At 45.4% G+C, this 16,344-nt stretch overlaps 1 protein-coding gene across 1 annotated transcript; it reads right to left on the bottom strand.

The window, feature by feature from the left end:
* Positions 1–2,655: 2,655 nt before the first annotated feature.
* On the bottom strand, positions 2,656–14,807 carry PAFAH2 (platelet activating factor acetylhydrolase 2). Its single transcript, XM_053398723.1, has 10 exons — positions 14,544–14,807; positions 12,539–12,689; positions 11,769–11,865; positions 9,165–9,233; positions 8,695–8,836; positions 7,480–7,593; positions 5,030–5,121; positions 4,712–4,882; positions 3,311–3,459; positions 2,656–3,086 (listed from the first exon to the last, which is right to left on the bottom strand). Exons 1-10 carry the CDS (start codon positions 14,631–14,633, stop codon positions 2,992–2,994), a joined length of 1,170 nt encoding a protein of 389 aa, XP_053254698.1. The 5' UTR covers positions 14,634–14,807; the 3' UTR covers positions 2,656–2,991.
* Between the last annotated feature and the right edge of the window lie 1,537 nt (positions 14,808–16,344).

Genomic DNA, 16,344 nt, shown 5'->3' with positions numbered 1-16,344 from the left:
AAGCACCAGTCAGCACAACATTCCTCCTCCTTTGTTTTTCAAAAACCCTTTCCCCAACCTTCACACTGAAAAACTGTTTTTGGGGAGGAAAGATGAAGGAACCTGCTTCTTTCCCACCGCTGCCTGCTAAGCTTGGGGGGGGGGGGAGAGCGAGCGAGTGAGCAACCAAGGCATCTGTGTGTGGGGTTGGAAAGACAGTGTCTACATTGCCTAGCTAGGGCAGTGCTGGTGGAGGAAGGAAGTGGGGCAGTGGGAGCGGCAGAGCATGCAAGAGGGGGCACCACTGTCCCCTGAGAACCTGCAAGAGCCAAAGGGCATCAGAAGGCTTCGATTTCAAGCTAACAGGCTATGCAAAGAGGCTGGACATGACTGTGGGAAAGTTGGTTCTTCAGCCTGTGTTGCATAAGCTGCTTGATCATTCTTAAGAGGGAGGCAGCAGCAACCTGTGTTCTCTGTGTTCGCCTTTTCATCACCAACAGAGGCTCACAGCAACCACCATGCAGAGCCACAGATGTCACAGCAAGACTTTGCTGCACCCAGCCAAAAGTGGACCGTTCTCGTTGCTGGAGATCGGTTTCCTGTCATGATCAAACAGCCCCCTTTATTTCAGCAAAGAATAATTTGGATCACATTCTGGGTTCTGTCACCATTGCTGTGTGGAAAAGCAATTTTGTCTTCAGATCCAGGATGTCAATCCACTGGCACACAATTTGCTTTCGACATTTATCTACAGGTTGGGTTAAGCACCAAAGGCTTTGAAAGAAGGACTCAGTTCATGTGTGAAACTGGGCAACTGCTCTGTACAAAATGGTTCTCTCCTCCATAGAATCAGCCTGCGGTTTTGGTGATCAAAAGCAATATGCAAACTGAAACACAGCCACACTCCAACATTTGTACTTTCCAAATTTTGCAGTGCCTTTCTCCAGCCAAGTGATGTGTACAAAAACGCATCCACTATGGGAAAGTGTGCATAACAATGCATATAATATTAGTGGATATAAAATACAAAAGTGCATTATTCTGGGGGAAACTGCTTTGCAAAAAAGTGTATATTAGGCAAAATTGCATAGGAAAATATGTACATTAGAAGAAATGCATAATAAAATGCTGATGAACTTTAACGAGCGCTTTTGAGACAAAAAATTGCAAACTGGCGTGGAAATGTGGATAACTGAAGATTGGAAAAATTAAAAAATGGATGGAAACTGAAATTGACAGATTTGCCTATCTCCCCCCCTAACCATATAACCTGAGTGGCTATTGAGAAGGGTCCCTTGCTCTGTCCTGTGATCCCACTGTCTCCTCCCTCCTTGTAAAAATAAAGAGTCCAAGCAAAATGAATTGTATATAAACATGTTATGAAGCTCAAGTTTCCAATTCAACAGAGTTCAAACAAAAAAATTTATCAACGCAGGCACTTTTGACGGACACAAGAGGGACATTAGGACAGCATCTTACCTATTTCCAAGGTATTCACACGAGATTAGGGCTGTGCACTTTCTGGAATTGCACCAGGGCTGGAGAAGGCAACATGGTGGAGGTAGACTAGGACTGTGCAAATGTGTGACACAGCTGACTTGGAGAAGAGCATGTGTACTTGATACTACCCCCACCCCAAACCCTGGTTTTTGCTGTCTCAGGCATACAGTAAACACAGGAGGGTCATTCAAGCATTCAGGAAGATCCACCATATGTGGTGGGTCACACCTTGTACCAGACAGGGTTAGATATACCTGACACTCACATTCATCAGCAAGATTCAAAGGTGGCACTCTTAGCTACTTTCCCCATTAAGTCCAAAATTAAAGTGCATACAGGATATGCAAGAGTGCTGCTTGGAAAGTGCTCCGAAGCAATCTGGCAAGTACTTCCATGTGTTGCAGGTTCGAGCCTTGCTATTGAACTCAAGGGTTCTGGGGTGCAGCCTTGGCTTATATTAATTAAGGCCTTCCTGCTGAGCTGCATTAACACTTTTGGGGCTCACACACCTCCAGGTGCATTCTTGGTACAAGGCATCCCTTCCCTATGATGGTATCACTAGAAGTTCTTTTCTTAGCCTGCAGGCCAGCTGAAGAGGAGTTTCCATCTCACACATGTATAACTACGGCTAATGCCCACTTCCTCCATGATTAAAGGAGTTGTGAGGGCCAGAAGATATTATTTCAAGACATATTTAAGGACCAGGATCTCCATTTTGTAGAAATCAAAGTTGCAATTGCTTCCCTACACCGTCTTTGCTACATTTGGCCTAATGTAACTGTATAGAGAGATTCACTATGCCCCAAAGAGATTGCATTACTGTTTGGGTACAATTAAAAAGAAGAAAAGCCTACAGAGGCACCAAGAGGAATCAGTCTGAAAGATGATTATAGTTCTGAGAACATCTGTGAAATAACTGGTATATATAAAGAAAGCATTCAGAGAGAGATGCTTCTACACAGCACTGAACTTCTCCAACCAGGGATAATCTTCATTCTAGTTTCTATGGTGAGCTGTAGACCACTAGGCCCAATCCTTCATTCACTTGATGCCACTATTTGGCTGACATTTTTTGTCCTGTTCAGAAATGTTTCACAACTCCAAAAAAAGCACTCTGCTAATTTTGTGTGGCAAAGGATGCAGTCAAAGGTGGAATTCAACCCAAACGTGCTTTCATTTCTACAAGACTTTGTGCAAGAGAACTTCCTCAAGGATGGGTCCCCAAAGCGACAACCCTTATTTCTATTCCTCCAAACAATCACAGAGGAACAGACAGATCAGCCCAAAAGATGGAAGCATTTCTGATCACCTCTCTGTAGTCCTGGAGGGATCAGGAACATGTTTAGGGAACTCTTGTAGCAGCAGCAAGAAGAAACCCACATGAAGTTGATAAGCAGGTACTGTGTCTGGACAGCGACTGATTTTTAGAACGTGCTCCTCCCAGCTTCATAACCTGGGGAAAACAGAGACTGGCCAAAAGCACTTGAGAGAGTTAAGTCCGTTCCCCCAGGTCTAGAGGCTGGACTTCTGCAAAGGGCTGTCCGGAACTACAGAATCACCAACGCCTTCCAGAAGACTATCCCACCGATCAAAATCTTCTTTCAGCTCTAGGGAAGGACGAAAGAAATGGGGATTAGGCTAGGAAGATGATTATTGCACATGATGTAACTGCTGGCAAGGCTCCGCTACAAGCATTAAAAGGAAGAACACCACTGGATCCATTAGTACCCAGAGGAAATGGCAATTCTTTAAAACCCTCCCAGCTCACTGGAACCACCACCACCTTCCTCCAAAGGCACGGTCCATAAACACCACCACCACATTGACTTACGGAGGTGTTTCTGCAGGAAGGCAAGAGAGGCCTGGCTGGTGATGTCAAGGGCCTGGTAGGGGTCGATGGTGCCTCTGGTTCTGAAGACTTTGTTCACGAGGTTCCCCGCAAGGAAGGTGAAATCCGTCTGACTCTGGTGGACTGTACCCCTGAGAAGTGGACACAAGCACTTTGACAATGCTCTTTTCATGAACATATGCATTTGTATGCACACACTGCCCTAGTATATGCATTTTTGCACACAACAGTTGGCAGGAAAACTGCAGCACAAAATTCAGAGATGTGCCCATTTTGAAGGATGAGGCCACTTCAGAAAGTGCAGATTAGGTACATTTGCCTTTAAACACAACTGGATCAAAATTCTCCCCCAGCCTTAGGTCTGATCCACCAGGCCCCTTCTTTAAAGGGAAAATGCCACGTTTATTTAACTGCTGGTTAAAAAATAGTTTCCTACGAATTTGACCTCCAAATCCCAAATGAACTTTGCACAGCTTAAGTTTGTTGAGTGTACCAGCAGCTGGAAACTGCAGCAAAAGCTTCATTCTAGCCAATTACCTTTACGCTCTAGAAATTCCCAAATATTATAGCAGAGCTTTCACTTAGACCTGCTTTAACCATTTAGCACTTGCCATACTGGTAAATGTGTAACCAGTGTGTCTGCCCTTGTCAATTGGGCATCAAAATGGCTGAGCGTGCATAACTATACTGTTCATACTATAAAGACATTTGCTCCTTATATATTACACCCATTCAAATTAATTTCTCAGGAAGAGCTGATAATTTTTACACCTCCCTCCTCTTCCTGTCAAGACACCCCTAATGAAATTACTACCAAAATAGCAAAATTCTGTGCATCAGAATGCACGACTAGGAACCGGATCTTACTCAGTAATCCATCCTAAGCATACCAGTGAACCACACACACACACACACACACACACACACACACACACACACACACCCTTAGATTTTGGGCTGGGCTGTTAATTTTTCATAGTCTGCTGGCTCGTAAATTGCTAATTGCATGTGTTTGATTGTAATTTAGTGGCTGATCTGTGACTGCAATAATAAATAACTGAACAGTTTAAGTATGAATCAAGACGGCATGTCATTTCTGATGGCTGATCCTATCTTGGTTCTTTTGGGACTCCGCACTCCTCTTTTATGTTTTATTATCCTTTCCTTGTGCTTTTGCAAACTGGTTTTCATCTCTTTTTCTGCCCTTCTTTTCAGCTCATCATCTCAACCCTCCCCTGTCTGTCTCATTCCCCCTCCTCGCTTCCTCTATGCGTCACAGCTGCTTCAGATTGCAAACCTGCAATCATTTACTCCCTGTGTAGAGCTGTATTATGACAAAGCTCTGATCACACCAGTTGAGCAAGTCCAGACCTTCAGACTTACAGGATGGTTATAACCTTGGTTTCCTTGCTCACAGCACTGATCTTTTTCATTTTGGCCACGCTCTCCGCAGTCTGGAAGGACTCAGTGTTGACAAAAAGCACCGGCTTGGTCACTTTCGGGTAGACAGAGTTCTCCAAAGGGAACATCCAGGCATCGAGGGCAACAGCACACCTGCAGGGGGAGATAAAACCAGGTAACCAAGGCCTTGGATTCCCACCAGGCAGCGTGTTACTAGAAGGACGTCCCCAGCTACCGCTCTGAAGTTTTTAAAAATAGGCTGCCCCAAAGTCTCCCAGGCAGCCTCTAGAGCATACTCACTTAAACTGGGCTTCTTTAACAAGAGCCAGCACAGCCGTCGTTCCTCCAAAAGAGTGGCCCATGACGGAGACTTTGGACAAATCCACGTTGTCCTGGAATGGAAGGGAAGGGAAGGAAACCTCTGAAAGTTGAAGCCACTCCCCAGAGATTTCATTCTTCAACAAACTATCACCAAGGAATGCTAAGAGAGTCGTGGCTACAAGGTATGGGGAGATTGTATGTTCAATGAACTGTAGGATCTCCTGAATCGATTTTGCCTGAATTGGTTTAAAAATACGACACCATCTCTTTTGACTCAAATAGTACAAACAATCCCTAAAAAGCCCCAAGGTTTTAAACGTTAGCACTGTCCAACTTGTTTAATGAATCAAAACGCAGAACTGAGCTAACAAAAGTGTCACAATTACCTAAAAGGCATTCCCGGGGAGGGGGGGTCCCCACCAGAAAAGGCCCCGCCCCTAGTTGAGTTTGGTTGGTCAGTTTAGCAGGATTCAGTATGATCCCCTTTCTGATCATGAAGGGGCTTGCATTGAAACCCCTGCTGAAATGAAGTTCTCCCTCCTCTGTTTTAGTAGAACCTTGCTGCCTGCAAAGTGCTTTGAAGTCCTGACCCTGGGACTTCAAAGCACCATATCGCCTGATGTCATTGCGGCGCCAGGTGACTGACAGGTGGTGGCCCTGCCCACCTGCCAAATATATTCCATGCGGCCACTCCTGATAAGGATCTGGCCTGTGCAGCCAAAGAAGGTTCCAACCCCCCTGCTTCATAAGGTTCCTTGGTGGCTTTCTGCAGAAGCCACTGCAGGCAGGTCTTGCAGGAAGCAGGGTACGTGATGCAGCAGCTTCTGCAGGGCTGGTAACGTGAATGAGGCTTGCTAAATATCAGGAGGAGGAAAGCAAGAAGGGACTAGGAGAGGACACAGAAGGATTTCGCTTTTTCAAGAGAAACAAAAAAAGGAGAGGCAGCAACAAAATGCTTTGGAGAGCCTTTGTTTCTTTCTGCTGATTCTGCTCCCACGTGGCCAAGATGTACCTTTTGAGAAAAGCAAAACAGGGTCTGGCTCCCCCTGGTGACCAAAGGATACAATCACAGTGAGGCCTCAGGAGGAGGAAGACAGATGGGAGGGTGGGTGCGAGCGAGGCCAGGCTGTTAACAGAAGCAGCCTGAGGTTGCTTGCGTGAATCATCTCCATGTATACCCCACAATGTTTTACACAGTGGTGGCAGCTGCCTATTGGGACTGGGAGGGCAGAAGGCAGGGAAGCCAACGGAATGTAGAGCCAGAGCAAAGTAATTCTCATTGTCTTCCCTTCTTCCTCCCTGCTGAGTTCTACAAGGACAACTCTGAGGCTAAGGAGGAGGAAGCTGATAGCCGAGGACACCCCCAGGTGGAATTTAAAAGGACAGGTGGGGGGACGACGACTGGCTGGAGGTAGACAGAGGTTGTTGGGACAGTGTCCCCTCTGCCCTAATGGACTATCCCACAGTAGTTTTACAGGTGCACATAGGCACTCATAAAAGAACATAATTGCACCCTTCCTGTTTTCACATCAAGGATTGCTGCCCCAGCCACAGGGAAGGGACGTAGCTCAGCTCAGTGGCAGAGCATCTGTGGTGTGTTCTTCAGGTCTCAGATTCAATCCCTGTCAACTCCAGGCAGGAAATGTCCCCTGCCTGAAATGCAGGAAAGATGCTGCCAGTCAGTGTCAACAATACTGAGCTAGATGGAGCAATGGTCTGACTCAGCTTCCAGTATCCCCTTCTCTCTCCTGCCTGCTGCTACTATGTTTGCTTATCCTGCAGTGGTATGCCTTGTATTGACTTCTGAAGCAAGGCGAATTGGTACAACTGCCTCTAGTTCAGAGATCCATTAAAAGTGCGCCCCCCCAACACACCACACACACACACACACACACACACAGAGAGAGAGAGAGAGAGAGAGAGAGAGAGAGAGAGAGAAGTGCAAGAGATAACAGGTTAGATTTAAAAGATTATGGGGGGAAATTTTAAAGTTCTTAATCTAGCACTGAAATGACATTGATGTAGATGGCAGGCGGGTCTCTTGGGGGAGAGCGTTCTACAACTGGGATGCCGCTAGGGAGAAAGAATAGCAGCTCCCAGAATCCCCAGCAATACACACTGGTTTCTTAGCACACATAGCTGACATAGAAAAGATTTCCTCAAGCTTGAGAGCTACTTATGGGGACCTAGATTCAAATATCTTCTCTGCCATGAACACAGAGCAACCAGCCTCAGTCCTCCTACCTGTAAAATGGGAACAATGGTGACCTACCTTAAGCAGCTGTGAACACAAACTTCAGCTGTGGCACAGAAATTAGTAGAAGCAGTTATTTAGAATTAAGCGCCATTTGCTCTCTGGCAAGCCATTAAGTAAGGTATACGGTTGCCTCATATCACATGACAGACCAGAAGAGTGCAATGTGTTTTACCTTCAGCACAGACAGATCAAAATCTGTGTGCAAGAGGTTGACGACATCCTTGCCGGTATCGATACTCCGGATCAACTTAAGTCCTCGTATGCATTCGTTTGCTCTTTGATGAAGCTGCAACAACAAGAAGAAGGTCTATGGTTAATCCTCTTGTTCGTTAGCTGGCTTTAATGAGGTTAAGCCCTATTTAAAAGTGCTTGTGTGAAAACAGAAAAGAAGTCGAAAGCCTGACATCCAGGCTTGTTGCTTAACTGTTACTAATAAATCACAATTTGTAAATCATAGGGCAAACCTTGCTTACAGTTTGTGATTAGTCTGGAGCAGGGATCAGGGATCAGGGATCAAATTCACACTTTCTGAAACAATACACAAACTGAAACGCAGCCATCCTTTGAGATCTGAACTCCTCCAAATTTTACAATGCAAAATTGAAAATGAAAATAAAAAACATAAAAAGCAGAGAGAAGAGCGCCCAGAGACATGTCAAATGTCCCTGACAAAGAACCAAATGTCAGCCACAAAAATTCTACTATGGGCTTTTTATTATTTATTTATGCAGGGTCATATTTTAAACAATTTTCAAAAGATGACAAGTCTAACCACCCTTTTCTTCAAGCAACCTGAAACCTGCAAGGATGGAAAGAAGCTTCCACACCCTTGGGGCCACCACTGTGAAGGCCTTGCCTCTGACAGCCCACGTTCTAACTTCCCCTACTGATAGAGTAGACTCAAGATATAGATCAATGTTCTGTTAACCTTTCTTGGATTTTTGGGCACGGGCACGGAGGAGTGGTAAACTACCTTAAATGACTTTGATCACAGCAGCTGATAATACCTTGAAAACACTCATCTCTTTGTGATCCAAGTTCAGCCAACAGTGAGGAGCATGTACCTCTCCTGATGTTGTCCAACTTCCATCAGACAACATGGCCAATTTTCAGGCATGATGGGATTTAGAGTCCAGTAACATCTGGAGGGTGCCACCCCTGCTTTGAAAAACACAATCTTTGTGCCAAGTTCAAGCTACAAGGGCACACAGAGAGGTGCTCAAACATTTTTTTTAAAAAAAGAAGTACTACAAAACCTTTTTGGACTGGTTGCTAGCAGGGAAGTCTGCCAAGGGATATTAAGCTTTTAATATTTATTCTTCTTTGCACCATAGAGTTGACTAAGAACAAAACAAATGTTTGTGTGTGTGTTTAAATCAAAGCATACCTGTGGGTTTCGGAAGCGAAACTCCTTCTGGCCTTTCGGCACCCCTTGATACGAGAGCCATTCTTCCCGTATCTGAGCCTCAGGGAAGTCTGGCGTTTCAGGATCCAACTTGCAAAAGTAAGTGGCAGAGGCAGAATGGTCTCTGGGAAAAAACAAACCAAGTACAGGCAGTCAGGCAAAGAAGTCGGGTCCAGTTCAGCACCTCAAATTTTCCAGAGTCCCAGTTGGAACCAAGATTGTAGGAATGTATTTTAGTCCCACAGGATTATTTCACACGCTCTCCTTTTGCTCTTTTAGATACCAATGTCCCTTTCATACGGCTGAAATTGTGGGAACAGATGCTTACAAACCGTGGATGAATCCAGCAAATGCACACGTGAGTGAGGTGGGCAACTGCAGCATATCAGAGTCATACCAAAGCACACAAACAATGGGATGTCTTCCTGTTCTAAAGGGATTCCACCTCTCACCTGTGCTCAAGCGCCATCACCACAAAACCACGCGAAGCCATTTCAACACAGATGGCAGAGTACACAGTTCTGGAAATTGAAACAGAGAAGATAACGTTACAAATAGTGGGAAACCCCTGTAATTCCTCTGGATTTTTGTTTTGTTTCGTTTAACGGAAATTTTGTAGTGCTTAATTGTAAATAAAACCTCTGTGTGGTTTACCAAGACTATATAATATACATTAAAATTCTCCGTAGAGATTGAAGTTAAAAACAAAGTTTTTTTTAAAACATTGAAAATACAAATAAATGTAAAATACGAATAAAATGCAATATTCAATTGTACCTTGGTTGCCGAACACCTTGGAACTCGTACATTTAGGCTCCTAATCAAAAAACGGAAGTGAGCGTTCCGCTTTTTGAACAATTTTTGGAAGCCAAACGTCCGGCACGGCTTCCGATTGGCTGCAGTATGCTCCTGCGGCCAACCGGAAGCTGCGTCTTGGTTTTCGAACAGTTCCAGAAGTTGAACAGACTCCCTGAACGCATTTTGTTTGAGAACTAAGGTACAACTGTATAAGCTAAAATTACTTATTAAAATATGTTGGAGGCATCTGTTTCTAGGAATCTACTACATAGCTAGTGCCCTCAAAATCTTGTTGGACTACCACTCCCATCAGCCCCACTGAGCACGGCTAGTGGTCTAGGATGATGGGACCTGTAGTTCAGCAACATCTAGAATGCCACAGGAAGTGTGTGGGAACTTTTGATCCTTCAGTTGTTGTTGAACTACAACTCCTCCCAGACCCAGCAAGCGTGGCCAATGGCAAGGGATGATAGGAGTTGTAGTTCAGCAGCATCCAGAGGACCAAAGGTCCCAACACCTGGGCTACAGATCAGCCAGTCCTGAACCAAAGTGTGTCTGCTCCTGAACCTCAAAATAAAAATTAATCTACCTGTATGCTATCTCTCTCTGTCCAAGAGACTGTCTTCTTCAAGATGCACAATACATTTCTCTGAACATAACTGCTCTGCTGGCAAAACATTCAAAGGTGTGATGATGACCCAGATCAGAAATTCACATTCTACACCCCTCAGTAAGCTTTGGGTCACCTGAAATCACACCTCCAGAGGAGTATCTTCTACAAAATATTGAATCGCATGCAGCCCTGAGTGCAGAACACTAAAACCTGGCACCCCTCCCCCTCCATGCTCCTTCAGACCACCTTTACACTGTACATTTAAAGCCTGATGACACCACTTTAAACAGTCATAGCGTCCATAAAATAATCCTGGGAAGTGTAGTTTGTTAGGGGTGCTGAAAGTTGTTAGAAGATGCCTATTGCCCTCATAGAGGTACAATTCACAGTGTGGTTTAACAAAATCAATCCTTTTTCCCAGGGACCTCTGGGAATTGTAGCTCTGTGAGGGGAATAGGTGTCTCCTAACAACCCCCAGCACCTTTAACGAACTACAACTCCCAGAATTCTTTAGGAAAAGTCACGAGTGTTTAAAATATTATCGCAGTGTATGGTATGAAACCGGTTGTAGTAGCCTCGCTGTTGCTCAGTCTCCCTCCAAAAAAAAACACGTGACTTCTATGGTTCCTTGCAGCTTCCTACATAGAAATCCTGTTTACAATGGTAGTATAAACGGGGTGTCAGTTTGGGAGGGGAATTAAACACAAGATCACAGCTAACACTAAAAGCACTTTAAAAAGCAACAACCATTCACCCAAAGTCTAATCCAAGAAGTGCCTGGGCTCATGTGAACTAAGCCGTTCTAGTCGATATTTATCCCTTGGTGCTTTCTAATGAGCTCACAAGGATTTGTGGGAAGACTGGACGGCAGAGAGCAGGTTTTTCACATCTAAGGCATCTTTCCAATCCCTCTTGAAATAGATCCAAACCTGTTGGCAGTTTTAGTGCCCTATAAGCACAGATGATTGTGCCCAAAAATGCCACTCAGACAAGGAACACTGCCTGTTTTAAGAACTCCAGGAATGCTAAAGATTGTGACGCATGTTGGATACTCTGAAGTGCCAAAGAAATTCCAGGTACAGTGGTACCTCGGGTTAAGAACTTAATTCGTTTCGGAGGTCCGTTCTTAACCTGAAACTGTTCTTAACCTGAGGTACCACTTTAGCTAATGGGGCCTCCCGCTGCCGCCAGCGCACGATTTCTGTTCTCATCCTGAAGCAAAGTTCTTAACCCAAGGTACTATTTCTGGGTTAGCGGAGTCTGTAACCTGAAGCGTCTGTAACCCGAGGTACCACTGTATATTGCAACAGGCTAATGCAGTGACATCTTGGTCACAATCCATTGTTTTTCCCAGCATTACTGTCCTTTGCTGAAAGGCCAGCTCCATTGGGCCTCCTCTCCATCTACAGTCACCCAGTAGCAGCCGTTCCGGCCTAAAGGCCCTTCTAGACTTGGGTGTGTTTTTCTGGAGGTGTATCGTGCAACATGTCATTGATGCAATACAACACTGCATTAGTGGTGGATTTACATATACTGCACCAGACAAGCCACGTATCATCATTCACTTTATCATTTACACTGTCCATTTTATCAGTCCACATGAGGTTTTGAAAAGATGAAGGAAATGTAAGCAGAAAAAACTTACCGAAAGGCTCCTAATCCATGGGAGAATATGATCAACGGATACTTGTGGGAACATGGTTTAAAAGGAGCATCCCAGCTCACAGGGATCTTGCATGAACCTGCGGAAATCAATGGTCACATATGAATGTTCCAAGGCCTTGTTATGAAGCAAGTGGTCAGTGCTTCACTATCCCAATTATGCTACGCTACCCAAGAAAACCTTTCGCTCTCTCATCTTTTCTTAGTGGTTTCTTGAAGTTCAGAATTGTTTCAGATACAAAAGGCACAACCCTTTTGCATTCCCTGCAAGGTGCACGTAGCAGGTTAGCGGCATCTACCGGACATAGTTCTTGCTTGTACTGGTGGCAAGTTAAGTAAATTTAAGACACTGGATTGACTGATCTTATGTCTCTCTTCCAATAGATGCTTTTACTGCACTATATATTTAAAGCACATGACTCCTCCCCCCCCAAAATCATGGGAACTGTAGTTTACCCCTACAATTCCTGGCACCCATAGCACACTAAAGTTCCCAGGATTCTAAGTACTTTAAACATATGGTGCAGATGTGATGTTACTTCAAATTGTTGCAAGCCAGCAACTGCTGCATTTGGGAGGCGCGGGAATCCCAGTTCATTCTGCTGAGCAGAGCCCCAAGCTTCTGTCCCAAAGTCCTGCCCTGATGGTACCGCTGGTATGATCAAATTTCAAGATCTTAAGGGTTACAGGTAGAAGAAGGGCACAAAAGCACCACTACTGCACCAAGATGCTGGCAGCCAGCAAACCCCTTACCGAAAGTCACGCTGAGCAGTGGGGCGCACCATTTCCTGTTCATGTTCAGGTAGTCAGAGATTCCATAGTAGTACTCATAGCGAGGGATCCAAAAGGGCTGTTCTGCCCCATCCTGCTGGATGCAGGGGTAAAATAAGCGGAAGAAGAGGCCCTGAGGAAGAGAAAAGAGATTGTAGTGTAAACTCAAGCGCCTGCCTGGAGAAGGAGGACTCCACACTTTCTCCCACCACCACCTTTTTCTTCATTAAAGTCTGTAGAAATGGGTTGGGGGTGCCTAGGACAAGGGGAAATCTAGCTATCTGTAACTACATACATTTTGTTTTGTTTTAAAAAGTTAATTTAGAAATTTAAAAAGCCTGTTCTCCTAATCCCACCTTTTCTGTGAAGCTTTAGGCACAGCCTCCCAGTTCCCATCCTATGCCCTAATGTAATTCAGCCAGTACAAAAGGGGGAGGAAACCTTCTCAGCCTGAGGGCCACATTCCATCCTAGGCAGCCCTCTGGGGGCCACATGCCAGTGGAGGATGACTCCAGAGGTAAAAATGTGCCAGGCATATGGATATTTTGCACAGAACAGTAGGCTTGTTTCAACATACAACACACTAATCTCTTTCTCTCCTCTATCCAAGTAAGCAAGAGGCACTACAGTATCAGGGTTCAGAGGACACTTTCCTGTCACCTCAGGGAGTGACGCAAGGCCAGTGAGGGGGTGTGGCTTGTGGAGAATGCCAAGGGTCAAATCGAGAGGCTGGGAGGGCTGCATCTGCACCCCTGGATCTGCGATTCCCCACCCCCTGCTACACAAGAGAGCATGCCAGAGCTATGCCTTCTTACTTCAGAAAGCATAGATCAGGCATGTTCTCCTTGTCATACGTTCAATTAATAAAAATATATGTTGAAGGCACAGGAGCAGAGCAGGCTGCGTTTGTTTCCTGCAAGTTGGTCACCTTGTTTGATGACATCCAGATTATTCATTTTCCCTCTGTGCCCAACCCTGTCTCCCCCAACCCGAAAGAACCTTGGGCTGGCTTTCCTGGTGACAGTGAGTCACCAAAACAAAACACCACAGGGATACCAACGATACCAGCAGAGGGCACCCTCTGGATAGTTTCACCACCACCTGAAGTGCAAGGGGTAGCCGGGGTGGCCGGGAAACTACCTTCCCTGGGGCAGCCCCTAAGTTGTGGAATCCCCCTCCCCACAGAGGCAAGGCTGCCACCTTCATTATGTGGTCATCCATACTAGGCTATGAAGCTCAATAGGTGACCTTGGGCCTGTCACTGCCTCTCGGCCTAACCTACCTCACAGGGTTATTGTGGGGAATGCCACCTTGAGTTCCTCAGAGAAAAGGTGGGCTAGAAATGTGATATGCACATTTTTTAAGAACCCACCCTATTTTCTCTGCCCTGAAAATTGTTTGAACTGATTTAAAAATATTTTTAATTAAGAATTGTAACCTGCCATGGGGACGTCATGGTGGAGGGTGAGAAAAACAACAATCTAATAAACAAATAAAAATAATAAAGGCAAGATACAAAACCACTAATTGCCCAATTCATACTACTGCTGTGTTAGAATATGCTCTCTCTCCAACCAGCCTTTTTTTTGAAGGGGGAAGGGATGGGAAATAATTGGTGTGACATAACTGGGGGTTCCCAAGCTGTGGTCTGTAAATCACCAGCCGCCCCTGAGCTTCGCGCCTGTGAAGGACACTGGCGATCAAAATCCTACAGAGTCTGTACTCAACTTGTAACGCAATAAAATACAATGTAAGGAATGCAGCGAAGCAATAAAAAAATCACACAGCAAGCTAGCACAGCGCATTACAATGACTACCACAGGCAGGGGGACGGATACATTATGTGGCCCGCCAAGACCCCCAGCTACTTTCAAGTAGGGAGAATAGAAAAAAAATGCCACAAGACGCAGGTCGGCGGACCCTCCAAGCTGACAGGCTGGGCCAGCCTCACTTCTGCCCCCATCCCCGCCCCAGCAAATCACTGTACCTTTGGCGTCTGCCCCACCATGACATCCGTGCAGCCCACCGGGAAGGCTCCCTTCCCACGAGGCAACCCCAGGGACTGGCTGACCCCCATGCTCTCCTGCTGCTTCGCTCTCAGCGCGAGCCGAAAAAGACGGGTCGGCGGGCGCCCCTTATTTGAGAAAGACGCCAGCGGGCAGTTTCACTTCCCCCTTCGGTTCCTGCTGCGCCTCGAGAGGCCAATCTGACGCTCGGCTTGCGCATTGGCCGGCATGGCGCGCCCTTTGCCTCCGAGGCGCGGTGGGCGGAGACGGGGGACCGGGAGGCGGAGGCGGGACCCGAGTTGGGCTCTGTATTGTTTTGCTTCTAAAGTGGGGAGAGAAACGGCTTAAGGTGCAGAAGTCGAGAAAGCGGAAGGATCCCGCGCCCCTTCACGCTGCCCAAGCCTGCTTCGTTGCGCTCAGTCGGTAGAGCATGAGACTCTTCTTAAGCTCAGGGTTCTGGGTTCAAGCCCCACGTTGGGCGAAATGGGGTTGGACTAGATGACCCTTCTGATCCCTTTCAACTCTACCATTCTATGATTTGTCAAGTAAGAGCGATTACTTCCGAAGGAGGATCTGTCACGTTTCAGGATCCTCTTACGCCTGCCCTCCACTCCGTCACGCGCGCCTTGCGACACAGCGCTTGGTTTGTTTTTCTGGCGTCGTTGGGCGCAGGCTCGTCACAATTTTTGCGAAAGACAAAAGGGAGGGGGAACTCTTTCTCAACAGCTGAACTCTGGGTCAGATCTGTCGATTTGGGTTTTCTTTGTTTGTTTGTTTGTTTGTTTGTTTACTTATTCGAAGCGTTTGCACCCCGCTTCAGCCAAAGGCTCCCAGAGTGGCTGGCATACAGTACAATGTTAAAACTAGATGGTCTCTGCCCGCACATGCTTACGATCTAACATTCCTCCAGTCTTCAGTTCAGCTCTCTACATCCGATTGAGGGGTTTTTTGTAAAATACTCGTGGGAATTTATGAAGCTTTTATTGTTATTCAGCTGTTTATGTACCGCTATGTCGTTAAAAAAATATCAAAGCAGTTTACAACAAAATCTACATAGCAATAAAAACTGTTTAAAAAAGAAACATAAACCCTCAACTCACTATTATGGAAATGTGTTTTCTTTAATTGTTTACTTTGGCCATGAAAAGTTTTCAGGCAGTGTTTAAAGGCATTTTGGTGCATATCTCTCCTCATACACATTTTTGCTATGGAATTTTGTCTAGTACGCCAATTATTTCAAGCAATTTCCTCTAATAAAAGGCTTTAATTTTTATTTTATTTTTTGCCAATATCTGCATTTTTCATGCACATTTTATAGGGTAGGATAACGCTGGTAAAAGTCAGATAAGTGCATATTTCAAAGGATAGCTGTGTTCTGGTTTGCATAGTGTTTTGAGAAGGGTGCACTAGGTAGAGTCACGTGAGAATTTAAAGCAAAGTGAATTCCTTTCTCGATTTAAAAAGTGGGATCAAAATACTCTCCAGCAGATAGATGAATCAGCATGATAATGGAAAGTTTCACCTGTTGAGTTACTGCCTGCACTTAATCTGCACAGCACGCACTGCCAGAATGCAGGAGTGCAGCTGGGGAGCACAGATACATTAATCTTGCAGCCTAAGTGTCAAACATTGGAGCACATCCTGCAGCTGCACTTATTTGGCCTGTAGGATATCAACTTTCACACTCTAATGCTTTTTAATGTGTTATTTTACTATTCTGAAAATTATAGGATAGGGGAGCTAAGTGTGTATTGCTCACTGGAAAATGTACAGATCTATGGT

Source organism: Podarcis raffonei, chromosome 8 (assembly GCF_027172205.1).
Source record: "Podarcis raffonei isolate rPodRaf1 chromosome 8, rPodRaf1.pri, whole genome shotgun sequence".
NCBI classification, from domain to species: Eukaryota; Metazoa; Chordata; class Lepidosauria; order Squamata; family Lacertidae; genus Podarcis; species Podarcis raffonei.
This window is presented reverse-complemented; position numbering and strand designations above follow the sequence as displayed.

Coding starts and splice junctions, on each gene's coding strand:
- PAFAH2 (XM_053398723.1), bottom strand. CDS start 14,633: ATGGGGGTCAGCCAGTCCCTGGGGTTGCCTCGTGGGAAGGGAGCCTTC. Junction 9,234..11,768: donor CATGGATTAGGAGCCTTTCG/GTAAGTTTTTTC, acceptor TTCAATTTCCAG/AACTGTGTACTCTGCCATCT. Junction 5,122..7,479: donor TTGATCTGTCTGTGCTGAAG/GTAAAACACATT, acceptor CTTCCATTCCAG/GACAACGTGGATTTGTCCAA.